This window comes from Chaetodon trifascialis, chromosome 6 (genome assembly GCF_039877785.1).
Source record: "Chaetodon trifascialis isolate fChaTrf1 chromosome 6, fChaTrf1.hap1, whole genome shotgun sequence".
Taxonomy (NCBI): domain Eukaryota; kingdom Metazoa; phylum Chordata; class Actinopteri; order Chaetodontiformes; family Chaetodontidae; genus Chaetodon; species Chaetodon trifascialis.
The window spans coordinates 2,282,529-2,297,979 of NC_092061.1; the positions used below are offsets into that span (position 1 = coordinate 2,282,529).

A 15,451-nucleotide genomic window follows, 5' to 3' on the forward strand; every position below is an offset into this window, starting at 1 on the left:
ACAACCAAAACTTATATCCAGAATCATGTTCTGCTCTCAGCACGAGCTTTATGGAAGGAGTGAAACAGGGCACATTTGTCCAGACTAACAGGTTTTTATGTGATTCTGGATTTAATTTGAGGGTTTGTTTGTTTGTTTTCTCAGAAAACTAAATTCTAAAAATCATCATAAGTCAGAATCTGTGGCCTGAAAGTCAAACATCAGACAAACATCACAAACACTGAAGTCTCTAATTTATGCCCAAAATACCTTCAAACTGTGACAAAACGCCACGTAAAAATCGAAGGTTTTTATTTTCTCCGTCAAACAGCACTTCTGGATTTTAACAGGTAAAACACCCTTTCAGTAAAATCCCACTGGGTTATTTTCAAAACATGATCGATCCCAGTGTGATGGTCCCATTAAGTATTTGGGGATCAATCCTGAAAGACTCATAATGGAATTTTTGACTGGAGCCTTCGGGCCCTCGGGCATTTTTGGACCTTTATTACACTCAAATAAGAGACTTTAAATGGCTTTGCATTTGCAGGCCAGACTGGACTCTGGAGTCTCATCCCTCATTGCGTTCTATCCATCCCTGAGATAGAAGCAGTGCTCCATTAGTTTCAGTGTCCAGACGTGGACAGCCTCAATGGATGGGCCTGTCACGGCTCCCTCATTTGCCCCATGTACAGCAGGGTTTGTTATCACACATCTAATTAGAACTTGATAAAAAATATTTCACAAAAATCCAGTCATTAAATATAGTTTAAGGAGATTTATGGTCAAATATGCCTTAAAGATCTTTTAATGGCTCTGCTGACTTGTTAAGTTTGTAATTAATGATCTTCTAATACATACTGTGGTGTGATTTAGAAAGCACAATGAGATTCTGGGAATGAAGTCGTTTTGGAAAAGGGCATCTGGGGCTCCCAGAAGCTGTATTAAATAGTTCTGCTCAGACTGGTTTGCTTAGAGCCATGAAGTCTGCTGTGAGAAAGTTCAAACACATCAGGGTCTGTACGCAGACGAGGCCATTTTTATGTTGGGGTTATGAAACAGTTGGTTTGTCATTTCGTAATAGTCAATTAGTGTGTACAGAAAAGTCCTGGGCTTCTCTGTAGTGGTACATTTTTAAAGTGCAGTGTATAACAGCTCAAGTAATGGAAAATCCCTCTTTTCACACACACAGTAAAACTAATAAGCAAATGCATATGTATCAAACTGTAAATGCATTATACTAATAACAGTCGCCTGTTTCATCAGGAGAGTAATGGTGTCCTTATTAGCATAATTAATGACAAATGGCAGCGCAGCATTGGTGGATCGGTTCTAGGGGATGATAAATTGGTGGATGCCCAGGTTAGTGGCTGCCAAGGAGGCCTCTTTGGCTGTCATCCCTCCTGCTTCCTCTCTGGCACAGTTCATTACTCACCGTGTGAGATGCCACTTTACATTGCCTGGTACTGTGAGCATGGAGAACTTAATAATGCCACCCATAACCACACAGGGCCTGCTGCTTTACCCACAGTCCAGAGGGCAAGCGGCTCAGCGAGGGCTGGGGGTTGTGGGGAGCGGGGCGACGTGGGAATCGCCTCCTGCAGCTGCACTGATCAAAACAGATCACGCGTCAGTCACTACTTGAGGGGAACCGGGGCCATATGACCCAGTCTGCAGTGCTGGTGAGTGTTTCTTGTTAGGATTTCTGGGGCTCGCCACATCCCTCGCATCATTACGGGTTAGTTTGCCCACAGAACCGCTAATTAAGAGGGGATTTGTGTAATTGTGCCTTCTGCTGTGTCCCATCCGGCACATGCAATTTACTGTCAGCCCTCTGCCAGCTTTTACACTTGTCCAGAGAGGCGTACCCCATTTATACACACATTCTGCTGCACATTTACCAGCAGCCACAGCTGGGGATCAATGCCAGTGCCATGGCAGTGTCTTAAAAGACACTGTGCTGCTGATTAAAGTCTGATTGTCCATTTAATTTCATGAGAGCTCTCAGTAGCCAGCCAGCCAGCCAGCAGAAAGGGCTCTCCCTGTGCTCCTCCAGTACGACTGCTCTTAAATCACTGAAGGTTGTTGGTTTCTACTTTACATTTAATCATTTCTAACATATACCGTCGCCCGAGTCGGAGAAGTTATCACATGTACGCAGCTCGTCCGAGCACTCGCTGTCGTGCAGCGGCGTTTGTGGCCAACTCACCGTAGGTGTTGCTGGCTCTGCCCACTTTCTGGAAGACTGATGGACCAGTGCCCGACTGGGACTGCCTCCTGGCTCCCTACCCACAACCAGATTTCAAGGACTGCTTGTCACAGATGGAAAAGTAAGTGGGTCATTCTGCATAAGCTTGCCATTTTGCGTCCCTCTGGTAACAAAAAAAAGTTGAATTTGGACGTTGTTTTTGTGAATAAAGCGTGTCCTGGTGATGCGATGTGGATTCTGTTGTTTTTAATTGTTTGTATGCTCTCTGGTATTTGTCATATAAACTATTCAACACTAGTTAAAAGTAGACTATAAAAGCTGTTTTACACAGTTATTGTTTTTCTGTTTAATGGGGCATTTAATACATTTAATCACAAATCTTCTTTGAGTCACTACATCGTATGATGGTTCGCCATCTTTTCTGGCCAAAATGCTAAAAATTCTTTCGAAAATGTTCATTAAAGTGGACTTAACAGCAAGCTTGTGTGAAATGATTCAGCTTCTTTTCCCTCCACAGTAAAGTGTTCAGCGGCCCCAGCCTGAAGTATGTAAATGCATACCACTCTAAGCATTAAGAAACATTTAAATTTGTTTACATTTTTGAACATTTGGACGAGATGAAATTAATATTTTAGCATGAACTAACTGGCCTGCTGTCAGGAGAACTGCAGCGGAAACGTGTGCACGCTGCAGCGCGAGCGGAAAACAAGAAGAGTCGATGATCAGAAACCCTGAGCATCATTTCACCGCCTGGGCTATTTTAGTATCAACGTTGCACACTTTTTACAACGTTAATTGACTCCCCAGTAAACATTTAAATAATTCAAAAGTTACACTTCCACTTTTGCAAGTGAGATTTTTAATACATTGAAAAGTTTTTTTTCCTTTTTCCCCTCTCTCGTCTGTCTAGAGGGCTTGAAAAAGCAGGAGAAAGATAAAAGAAAAAGAATGGGTTTCATAGAGCCATAGTCATTAAAAGAATCTGAAAATAGCAACTCGCTATCATCTGTTCTCATAGCACGGGTCAGGAGCTCTGACACCTCCAAAATTCCTCCTGTCAGGGTAGGGGGCCATTTGTATTCTCTCTCATTAGGCAATTTGACTAATGACCTGCCGTGGCTGCAGAGCTACTGAGGGACCCGGAGCCTCGCACCCTCTCTCTTGCAGCAGCCTGAACACACACCCTCTATTGGAATGGCACAGATGGCATGCCCGGGCGACAAAATAAACTACAATATGTCTCCGAGATGCTGTCAGGCCTGGGCACTATTCCTCATGTCAGAGTGGGGCTAAGGGCTGAGTGGGCATAGGGGGGTCCTCCTCCAGCTCTCTGTTCATCTATGCACCATTATCTGCAGAGGTGACAGAGAGCGGGGTCTGCAACTAGAATAGCATTTCCATGGTCTGCATAAAGAATCCGCCTCAAATTGAGAGTCACGCCGACAGGAAAGGTGTTGCGGTGTCTAGCCTGGCTACACAAAGAGAAAAGGCAACATCCAATTGTTTGGGATGTGGAATACAGCAGGTTCCAGATAAAGCTCCGAGGACTTATTTCTCATTGTTTTATGGTATTAAACAGAAGAAATCAGCTCTATTGTGGGTGAAAGGTTGTAATAGATTCTCATTGGCGCTCGCAGATTATCGCCCTGACTGTGACTTTCTCACTTAATTCAGGTGCGAAACAGATTCACCCAAGTAATCATACGAGACAGAGATCAATGCCATTCTGCAGAATTAGTGAAGTGTAAAATAAAAGTTCATCAACATTCCCAAAGTGTTACTCTTGAGTTGTGGTTCAGGTAATATGGGGTACGCTCGATCACCCACGCATATTTTCCCATCAGTCAGTGTCGGCGTGCCGCTCGCCGTGGTTTATGTGTGTGCACGTACGCTCGTGTGCGTGGCCGTGCCTGTTAGAGCCCTGGAAATGCAATGTATGGCGCTGCTGAAGTCCTGGGTGACAGTGCATCCAACAATGGAAGAGTGAGGGATTAGTGCTCAGCCCAGCGTACGAGGGAGCCCTTCCCGCCCTGAAACAGCCATTCATCTGTGCCCAGGGGCTGGAGATGACAATGCAGCCATTGCTCATCGCACCTGACGGAGCCATTAATAAGGCAATGATCCACACGGGCCCTGTGCTGACTCCGTTCTTTACACTACAATCACTCAAGCCACAGGGTCCTCCTTACTTAACGCCACCTCTGCGCTCGCCGCCGCCGTCATCATCATCATCATCATCATCGTAGTCATTGTACCAAAATTCCTGCCAGATGTTTTCATATTGAGTGCACCCACACGCCATCCAAATGCCAAATAACTTCCCGGTTCCCCACACTGCAATACACTCATGAGGTAATGGAGTGTAGCCTGGCCATTTGAGCAGCGAGAACATGCTTCATAGCTGGATTCCTGGTCAGAAGATTGGATTTACATTATTTTTGCCCTTTGCACCTTTGTGTTTCTCCACGGTATCAATTTCTTACCACCAAGTCATCTCCTGCGTCTCTCCATTTGTCTGGATGTAAGATAGCCTCTCCAGTATGGATGGTGGAGGAATACAAAGTGAGATCTGGTTTAAAAATGTAATCCTTGAGCAATAAAGAAGCTCTCCGGCCTTCAGCTCCGTGCATTCATCTGTCCGTGCCACGCAGATCCATCAGCAGCTGCGATCTCGGCTTCCCATTCGGGCTATTGATTCAAATGTATTCCCCCTGCCTGTCCCTGTTTGTGCTCCCAGCGACACGGCAGTGCATGTTGTTCGCTTGTTTTTATGAGCTTAAACAAGTCATTGCACACACCCAGTCGCCGTGGTTTGCCACACATCCAAAGATGCTACAGGGAGGTGGGTGTCAGGGCTGGGGCACTGAACAGCCCCCGGGTGAATGGAGAACGAGCCGGGGTTTAACCTTTCACGCTGTTTTAGCTGTCGTCAGATCCGTCTGTTGGTCAGTTGTTTGTTCCACCACTTTGGTTCAGACAGAAATATCTCAACACTCATTTGGACGATACACGTTCTGACTCGTTCTAATGTCTTTCTTTAGCTGAATTATGGTCCAGTGTGTGGAGTTGAGGTGAATCTGTTCTAATAATTATGTTTTCATCATCGTATGATCACATGAAAATAAGAATCGTTGCATTTTCATTACCTCAGAATGAGCTCTATATCTACAGAGTGAGCAGGTCCTCTTCCACTGAGTCCACCATGTTTCTACAGTAGCCCAGAATGGACAAAACACTGACTCTGCAGAGGGTGATCCCTTAATTTTTCATCATGTCAAAATGTCAGCCTCCTCAGTTCTTTAGTTAAGTGGGTGAATTTCCCAAAGCTGTTGTTTTTAGCACTTATTATCTTAACTAACATGTGAACATGGTTAATGTTTAACCTGCTTAGCTTTAGCCTGTTAGCATTGTCACTGTGAGCATGTTAGCGCACAGCGCAGCGTCAGAGCCGCTAACATGGCTGTAGACTCTCGTTGCGTCTGCATCTGCTCTGTGGGAGATGATTGGAAGCCAGCAAACTAAGTAAGCTTTCCTGTGGCCACGAGGGCGAGGGTCACGCTTTGATTACAAAGATCACATTGTACTACACTGGTGTGGAAAGCGCCAAACCGTGGATCTGTGTAATAACCAAGAGGGGAAAGCGAGCGGCATAAGTGTCAAAGTGAGGGACATTTTAGAATTTCATACTTTTAAATATTGCTGCGAACAGGAAAGACCAAAAGGAGTGTCTGCTCCAAAACGATGACTCATGAACAGCTTTGGCTTACGTTTACGAGTTCCTCTTCCTGTGCCAGCGGCCTGATGGACTGTGGGTAAAAGAACACCAGTTGGAAGCCTGGCCTCTTGATATTTGGGGCTCCTGTCGGAGCCAACGGCAGCAAGTTTTGTGCCTCCAGATTTGGGAGTTTTTTAATGAAGTCGAGCAGCTGCAGTTTTCCCTTCAGTCTGGAAACGAGGGGCTTTGTGTCCCTTGTCACCCTGTGTTAATTTGGGCCCTAATGTATTTTATAAACAAAGGGCTGCTCTCTAGCCTGACAGTCGTGACACCTTGATTCCAGTGCAGGATGCATGCAGTACGGGGTTACACCATTAATAATCAACTGGCAGCCATCACACCATTTTAACCACGATCATTATGATAAAGGGCATACACTTAATTACAGGCCTGCTTAATTATAGCTCTGTTGAAGCTCGTTTGTTTGGTCAAATGCTAATTATACCACCACGCTCTTGGCAAGTCCTCATTTCAATCCACTTTTTGCCGGCTGAACAGTGTGGCTTATTTTCATGCAAATTTGATATCTGGTGAATGTTTTGTCTCTCTTCTTTCCGCTTTTCTGTGCCTTGTGTGAGTGTGTCTTTGTTTCGGAGGTGAACATCTCTCAGACAAGACGGAATCGGGAATAATCAAGAGTAATTAAACTGGAAGAGGGTTGGGAAAGGGCTGGGTTGGAGGAGAGAGTGGAGGTGCTCCAATACAGCGGAGAATAAAAAAGCCTTTCATCTCCTCTCTGCAGACGGAGGGAGGGGAGGTGTCGGGGCGGCTGGGGCTGTTGATAGCTCTGCTGTTTTAGAAATCCACCTTTAGTCCTGTGGAAGCACACAGGATCCAGAATGGGGAGTAATATTTATATTTTTGTGTGGAAGCGAACCTTAAACTTTGTTTTCTCTGACTTTTTTGCAGCTCTGGATGATGTGCCCTTTATGGTCTCGGAGAAGTTTTTTGAAAAACCCAGAGAGGTAAAAATTCTTTGAGGAATTAGTGAGAAAATGCTAAATTATTGCTTCATTGCAAATAATATGAGAGGGCTCGTGATAGTTACGCATCCTGCAACCTGTTGTGTAGTTTGAAACACATTATCTTCAAGATATTTGGTCTTTTTTCACTTTCCTTTCCTTTCCTTTCCTTTCCTTTCCTTTCCTTTCCTTTCCTTTCCTTTCCTTTCCTTTCCTTTCCTTTTTACTCCTTTCTTTTCCTCTCCTTCCCTTCCTTTTTTTCTCCTCTCCTTGTCTTCCCTTTCCTTTCCTCTCCTCCCCTTTCCTCTCCTTCCCTCTCCTCTCCTTCCCTGCCCTCTCCTCTCCTTCGCTCTCCTCCTTTCCTTTCCTTTCCTTTCCTTTCCTTTCCTTTCCTTTCCTTTCCTTTCCTTTCTTCTCCTTTCTTCTCTCTCCCTTCCCCTTCCTTTCCTCTCCTTCCCTGCCCTCTCCTCTCCTTCGCTCTCCTCCTTCCCTTTCCTTTCTTCTCTCTCCCTTCCCCTTCCTTTCCTCTCCCCCTTCCCCTCTCCTCTCCTCTCCTCTCCTCTCCTCTCCTCTCCTCTCCTCCAGACTGAGTGATGAATGCGTGCAGTCAGGCAGAGCTGGCTCAATGCAGTCCATTTGGCTGGCTGGCGGCGGTTGTCACTATAGCCCCGCTTGTATTGACACCAAGAGGGAGAGGATTAAAGATTTTAAGCATGCTTACTTAGCCATGAGCCTAACCGCCATGTTTCTTGTGTTTTTTTTTCTTCCTCTTTTTCTTCTTCTTCTTCTTCTTCTTCTGCTCCTTCTCCCCCCTCCTCTCCCTGCTTTTGATTTCAGATGCAGCAAGTCAATTTAATGGGCATTACGATCAAATCCCTGGCAGAGATCGAGGAGGAAGTGAGTAGAGGCTGCAACACTCGGCTGCCGCTGACGCCGCTGGCCCAGAATGCAAAGCAAACGGTCTTGGGGTTGTAATTAAGTGTCTGAGACAGCGAGGCCCTGTTGGCTCCACTAAGCCCCAATTGAATAAAAGCATGGCCGGGCTAGGCAGCCATTCTCTCTGAAAGGCTTCGTCTCCTGTTGCAAAACACTTGACTTTTATTCCCCAATTCTTCCCTCAAACAGCTCAATCTAGCATCTCGCGCAGATCTGGAGGAGCTTTCTCTGGTCAAGATTCGGCACGTTTAACTTTTTTCCGATCGGCTTCACCTTCAGCCGAGTAGAAGTTAGAGATCGTGCAGAGCAAATAAAAGCACTACAAAGTCCTCCCCATTTCTGATGAAACACTGTAGCCTGCAGGCATCGCTGGGAAGGAAATCATCTGCGTGCAGCTCCTTCTTTGGAGCTCGTGTGTTTGTGAGAGCAGGAGAAAGAAAGGAAGTGTGTGTGTGTGTGCATGCGTGCGTGTGCGCTTTAAAGAGAGTGACAACCCCCCTTCTCTCTCATTAGCACGGTATCTTGGTATCAGAACTGCCAGGAAGTGACAGACCACTGTAAAAGAACAGGTGCTGTTGGGTTTGAGATGTGTTACAGAGCAAACACTCCCTCATCAAACCGGGTGTCTGTTCTGCACTCTGCCTCTGTCTTCTGTCACATACTATCCAAATCACACAGAGTCGCCATCTTGTCATATGGTCATCTGAATGAAGCTCATTGTCAGCGAAGGTATTAATGGCATGTGTGTGTGCGTGCGCCTGTGTGTGTGTGTGTTTTCCAGGCTGGCTGCTCATCCTATATGCTCTTGTCTCCCCCCCCCCCCGTCCTCTCCTCCTTCCTCTCTTCTCCGAGTGTGATTAGCAGGAGGACACATGGTGAGCTGAGCTGGGAGAGGGAAGGGAAGGGGCATGAGAAATCATTAATTACAGCCGCGCTGGAGCTGATGAAGTAAATGTGAGATAGTGTAACACACAGGATTTAGTGAAGTGGACGACAGCACAAGATTAATGGTGGGGCCAGGCTGATGAGGATGAAGTCACAGCTTAGCTTGATAATTAGTTTCCAAGTGGAAACATCCCTCACCATTGTGTTATTTTTACTTCTCTCCTCGTATTATTATACCACCATGATATCTGCAGAACAAGGGAGGAAATACGGTCACACAAACAGCACGAGTGCGTCTTTTAGAAACTGTGCTCTTTTATTTTTCTTTGTCTGCTTATTGTTTCTCAATCAGTGCTGCATTAAAAACATGATGTGCTTTCTGCACACGCTCCTCCTTCCCGATTTAAGTCACACAATTGAAATTCAGAAAGCTGTTTTCAGAAAGAAGCTGCAGCCCAGCTCTCTAAATGTCGCTGAGCATTTTCTCCTGCTGTCGTCCAGAAGAGGTCACTGTCTGAGCTCCACTGTGGGGCTTTTTTCCCTCCTCACAAACTACAGGCGCTTTCTGCTCAGAATCTAATTGCCTCATTTCTAAACCCATTAAAAAATATAGATTCATGAAAGAGATGTACTTTCTAGAATTATACATATGCACATGTAATTGAGGAAAACTGTTGTAATCACAGCCACAGTTGTAGATAAGACCATTTCCTAACAGGCATCACTTAAGCCGTGTCTCGGATGATGTTGGTTCCAGCAATTAGGCATTCTTTTCATTTCCCAAATGACTCACAAAACTTGCGGATATTATAATTGCTTTTAGCCACGCATATCTAATTTGTGTCTTTTTAAGTGTTAATTAGTAAGCGATTTAAAGTGACATCTTTATGTAGTTTGCTCTGCTGAAAAATGTTGTTGGCGGCTGGCTAATGATTTTCAGAGGGAGTATGCTAGGCTGGAAAGAAGTGTGTGCACACATGACAAGATTTTCATTAGCACCTATGTATGATGGGTTTTCAGTGTTTGCAGGAAGTTATCTGTGTGTGTTTCCGTGCCTGCGGACGTGTGTGTGTGTGTGTGTTGCTGTGTGAATGTATGGAGGGACAGCCGTGTACAGGGGTATGTGAGAGGTGTGAGAGGGAGAGCTCCAAATAGAGGTGGAATTAATGAAGACAACATGTCACATATTTTTGGCAGTGGAGCAGGGACAGGAAATGAAGCTGGGCTCGTCTGGGTGACTGCCGCCCATGTTCGAGTGTGTCACTGTCCTGTCAGCCTGTGTGTAAAACTGGCAGACATTGATACATGCTCTCCCTGATAACACCCCATTCCCCCATCCATCATCCACACACACTCTCACACACACACAGGATTATTTATTTACTGTGCCAGATGTTGAGACCGAATTTTTTGTGTGGTGGGGGGCTGGATTTCTTCGCAACTAACAGGCTTGTGATACGTGACAGGTTTGGGGTAACTCGCAGCTTCCGCTCGAGTAGATGAAAATCAGGGAAGGTGGTGTTTTGATCGAGGGAACCTGGTTTGAGCCGCCGTGGCTCCGAGGCTTCTGCTGGAGATCTGGAAACTTATTCCAGTGATCATACAGCATCACCTAGTGCTCTGAGGCAGTAATACAGCCGTCTGACTGCTGGAGTGAGGGCACAAACGTCACCGTTCACACATGGAACTGCAGCCACAACGACATCAGGAGTGTTTGACCATCAACTCACCAAATATGCTGTTTTCATTCTGCACACAACACACGCTGTTTCTCACTCTAGATTAGTTAACTGTCTGTACTTCCTTCATTTGGATTCAGAGAATAGGTTTTGAAAATGGATTATATTAAGTCAGAGATGCTGCTGCTGTTTTTGGATGCATTGCTCAAACTTTTTATCCCTCCAGTTTAGATTCCAGCACTTTGGCTCAGAGCATCTGCTGATGCCGAATGCCAGTCCAGTACCAGTGCCTCTGTCTCGTCATGTGACTCAGGAGTCATTTTTATCTGAGGTCAGAGACCCAAAGGCTGACTTCAGTGAATTTAGCTGACAGACAAAGAGCTGAATGTTATCATAACATTAACAGATGAATAACTGTTAATGTGAATCTGTCCCGTCGTGGTCTGTCAGTCTGTGTTGGGGCCAATCTGACGTTACCTTTGACCTTTAATCTGGCCCGCTTTTCCAAAAGTTGATCTTCGCAACAGAATGGTTTTAAAATAATGATTGGCTATTGATCAGTGTGACAGAATAGAAATTAGAGGCTTAAAAAAGAAAAGGATGTTTGAGGCCCTGCTGCTCTTTAAGGCGTCATGTCCGAGCTGTGCCAGAAGGGGGAGGTGTTCGTTTGTGTTTCCTCTGCGTTCCTGCTGGTCGAGTCTAATCACTGCTGCAGGGCTGCATGTAGGCCTGTAGCTTCAGAGTGGGTGAATAACATCTACACATTATCAACACATTTTACATCTGTTCTTCAGTCTAATATCAGTCAGGAAGACTCAGAGAGCTGTTTGAATCATCCTGATAATCTGCATTTCACTGCAGCACTTTATAAACATATATATTTTATTACTGCGGTATTAATTATTAAGGAAATTCAGGCTGGTGATGTTGTGTTTCATTGATTTTTACTCACCCGTTTGTACTTTTTTGCTTCTTCTCACACAGTTTTACTACAGCTTCAGCACAGAGCGAAGCGTTGCTGTGTAGCTCTCCGCCCAGCTTTCACACCCTGGCAGACAGGAAGACGACGGCTGAAGCCCCACAGAAGGACTGAGGGACCGTTTGGAAAATACCCAGCTGAAGAAATTAAGAAAAAACTTCTGTGTGTCACATAATTTGAAATATAAGATGTATTTTAGCTTGATGGACTCTATAAATTCTATAGATTATTGAGTGTTTTTAACAATGTACTGCCTTGCACATTAAATTTTAGAGAAAAATCAACGTATTTATCTTGAAAGTGACTTTTAGAAATGTGTGTTTTGTCTCATCTTACTCAGGTAGTCTCACAAGAAGTGTTGAATTCACAGTAAATGGAGCTAATTGATATCCCTAGCTGAGGCTCTCACGCTGCTCGTCAGGATAACAGGGCCGCGCTGACAGCGAGTGGCTGTCAGGGAGGACCAGAGTGAACCGAGGAGCGTCGTTCCATCACGGAGTTCATCATGAGCAGCGTGCAGCAAGAGCGAGCTCTGAGACGCGGGAGCCTTTTACCCCAGACGCCCGCCCCCGCCGGCACGGCTCCTCTTCTGAGTCAGGTCTTTAACAAAACAACGCTGCATTACATCCGAGCTCTGACGTGTCGTTACGGTGACGTTTGCAGCTGTGTGGAGAGTTAGCTGGAAACACAAACACAGAAGAAGTGGCTACTTCCTGGAGTTTCATTTGTGTTTATTAAATTTTGCTCTTTAACAAACTGAATAACACTCTGCTGCCACTTTGCTGCCAGAACGCGTCTTTTGTTGCTAATTAAATTGTCAGAATCCATTTGAACATTTTTGCAGGTGTAATTAGTATCAGAAACTCATTAATGGATTAATGTCCTTATCGTTAATTAGACTCCTCCTGCTGAGTTTGTGAACTTATGGATTCTGCTAACGGTGCAGGTATTTATTTTTTCCCTGGCCAAAGTTCCTAATGGCTCTTGATATTCACAGGTGTTAAATGAAGCGTGCGGCAGATGACAGCCCTCTGCGAGCGTTTGCGTTAGCTCCTCTGTTCTGCCGCTGGAATCAGAGCGACGGCCTGAAGAATCCTGTGCAGAGGGAACAGTTTTCACGCTCCTTCATGAAGGTGACACTCATGTCAGTGATGCCCTGGAGCACAGTGACAGGCTCCGACAGCCCCCCACCCACCCACCCGCTGTGCATAAAGAGCATACAGTATATACAGTGTGCCATGCGCCGCGTATCCACATTCACACAGATTGTAAAGCCAAAAATGGATCTTTGCTAGCTCTTTTGCACCGTTACTCACATGTGAGGAAAACTTTGTGACAGCTAGTCATACTGATCACATTCAAGTTTAAAGTGTGTAAAGAAAGTGTGTACCGTCATTTCAGGTGATGCTTGAAACCAAAACAATATTTAGAAGAGGTGCAAAAACTGCATCAGAAGCGAAAAAGTAATATTTTATAAAGTCCCATTTAAAGACCAAAACCAGCAGTGACTGTATCCTGCTAACAGGCTTTGTCTGGTCCGTCCTCGTCCTCTTCGTCCTCTGGCCCTCAGGCCTCCATGGCGTCGCTGAGCTGCAGCGCTGACACCTTCCTCCATACCAAACAGGCACTGCACTTCATTTTGGTTCCGTTCTGACTTCGTTGCTGTTTGTTTGCTGCTGTAAATCTTCACTTTAGCACCAAATCCCCAGATGAAAATGTTTCCACAAATGCTCCATTTATTACTGTTTGATTAATGTTCACCAAACAGCTGCTTTGGGAAATTATTTAGCCTTTTAGAATCAGTGAGTACTGGTCCAGATTGACTTCAGCTGGGGTTGAAACGACTGACGCATTCTTGGTTTTGGTCATTTCGTGAAGCGTCGACAGCTAAGAAAACGTAAAATATTGCCGTCTTTTCCTTTAAACTGTCTCTGTTGTGCTCTGTGTGGGCAGCATTCAGGTGTCGCTGTGGTCAGATGGACAGCAGGTAGAGTCAGAGTTAGCTCTGCGGGTCAGATGGGAGCTTTCAGATGAAGCTAATCACCGGTTTGTGTTCCTGGTTTGGAGAGGCAGCGTGGCCAAACTCTCCAGATGGGCACGGAGCAGCCTGACTCTCACAGAACCACAACTCCCTCATGAGGCCTGCCCGGCATCGCCCATCAAAAAGCTGCCTCACATGGTTTCACTTTTCCTTTCACTCCACTTTATGATATAGAAAATAATGATGATTTTCAGAGACCACACTTTCAAATTAAAATGGAAACAACCTTTTTTGTCTGTAAGCTAAGCAGCAGTTTAAAGGCTTGAGGGGTAGCTGGGGGCTGTTGTGTTTCCGTGAGCGTTTCACATCTGGAGAGTCCGTTTCAAGGCATCTTTTAAACTCCTTTGCTATCTCTGACCTACCAGGCCCACTTCAGGCTCCTCAGTCACCGCTGGGAGGATTTGGCTCCGCCGGAGTTGAGCTGAACTGCAGAGCAGCACATCAAAGCCCCACCCTCCGAGTCCGCCAGATGTCCCGTGGTCATTTTTAAACTCACACCCCGGCACATGACATGGAGCAGTGTGTAAGCATGTAGACAGAGGTGGATGGGCTGCTTGGAAATTGGAAAAGGAAGCCTGTATTTATGAGGTGGTTTGAGGTGCTGTGTTAAGACAGGCTTAGCCTGCCACTCTCCCTCTGACAGCCCTGTTTCCCCCTGAGCTGGGGTGACCAGAGGCAGAGAGAGGTGAAGGAGTGAAGGCAGGAGGCCTGTCAAAGCAGGACCAGACCAGACCTGGACCCGTGGTGAACAGACTCGCAGGCAGGTGATGCAGCAAATCACACTGACAGAGGATGTAAAGCTGCCTCCAGTTTTCACTGGATTTGTGTTTTCATAAGAAGAACAAACAGGAAACGTAGAAATAGTGACTCCTTCAGCCAAGTGCATGCTGGGACGGGCTAAACCGTCCATGACCTCAAAGAGGAAAAGCTGTAAAAAACTAAAATTCATGAATAACCTGAGTTTAGACGCGCAGGTCGCAGGCAGTGAAGCACTTACTGTGGCGTTCGCCGTCACCTCCAGCGGTCTTTGTCTCCTCGCTGCACGCTGACGTCATCATGTTGGAGATTTAAAGCGGGAGGTTGGACGTGTGGTCTTCTCCGTACCGCCACCTTAACAAGCCCCCGGGCTGCACTCCGAGGGGAGCAGCACATCAAATCTGTCTGTTCGTACCTCAGCTAGAGGTAAGATGAGTGATCTCCCAGAGCAGGGATCCCCCTCCTCCCCCACACAGCAGCTCTCCTCCCCTCTCTCTCTGCCGCGGCGGCCAGCCCATGTGAGTCAAATTATTGTAATTGAGCAAGGATGGAGTCGGGTGTGAGGTGATCTCTCTCTTCATCCCCTCCCTCCCTCTCTCCCTCAGATATTTCTGCACATGTTGTGAAATGACCAGCAAGCATCTTTTTTTTCTTCCCTCTCACACTGCCTGTAACACAGAAATCAATTAACCGCTTTCAAGTCAGATCAAAGGCCCAATACACCGTCCAGGTCGTTCCAAAACCTGCGGGACAATTACCCCTCCCTGTGGACAGCGACCAGGCTGGACAGATGAAGGGAGGCTGCTGCCACTGTTCACATCCGTTTGAAGTAGCCATAAACAAACGGGAAGTGATTGGACACGATTTCAACCAGCGTCCCCCTAATTTACCACTTAGCTGTGAGTTAATGCAGCAGACGAGAGATCGGGGACGTCGTGAGACGAAGAGAAGGGACGTTGGTCTCTGCGTGTATTTGAGAGGATGTTTGTGCTGTAAGCTGCCATGGATGGATTATGAGACTGGGCCCCTGGGACAGACATGTCCCCCACCATACAGGAGGAAGACACCTTGACCTTTTTAACAGCCGTCATTTGTAATCGTTTTGTGTCTCTTTGCATCATTTTGCATCTTTGCAGTGTTTTTCTGACTCTTTCTTGTCGGTTTGCGTCTCTTTGTGGTTGTTTTTTGTCTCCTTCGAGTCGTCTTGTCCGTCTTTCCTGTTGTGTTTTTTGCCTGTTTGCAGTTCTATT

General features: G+C 46.0%; 1 protein-coding gene across 1 annotated transcript in view; it reads left to right on the top strand.

The window, feature by feature from the left end:
- Nucleotides 1–11,451, top strand: part of mvb12bb (multivesicular body subunit 12Bb) — a 29,640-nt gene extending 18,189 nt beyond the window's left edge. Inside the window, exons 7-9 of the mRNA XM_070963860.1 lie at nt 6,873–6,928; nt 7,763–7,822; nt 11,410–11,451. Coding sequence (XP_070819961.1) covers nt 6,873–6,928; nt 7,763–7,822; nt 11,410–11,451 — 158 coding nt within the window. The remainder of the gene's footprint in view (nt 1–6,872; nt 6,929–7,762; nt 7,823–11,409) is intronic.
- Nucleotides 11,452–15,451: the final 4,000 nt, after the last annotated feature.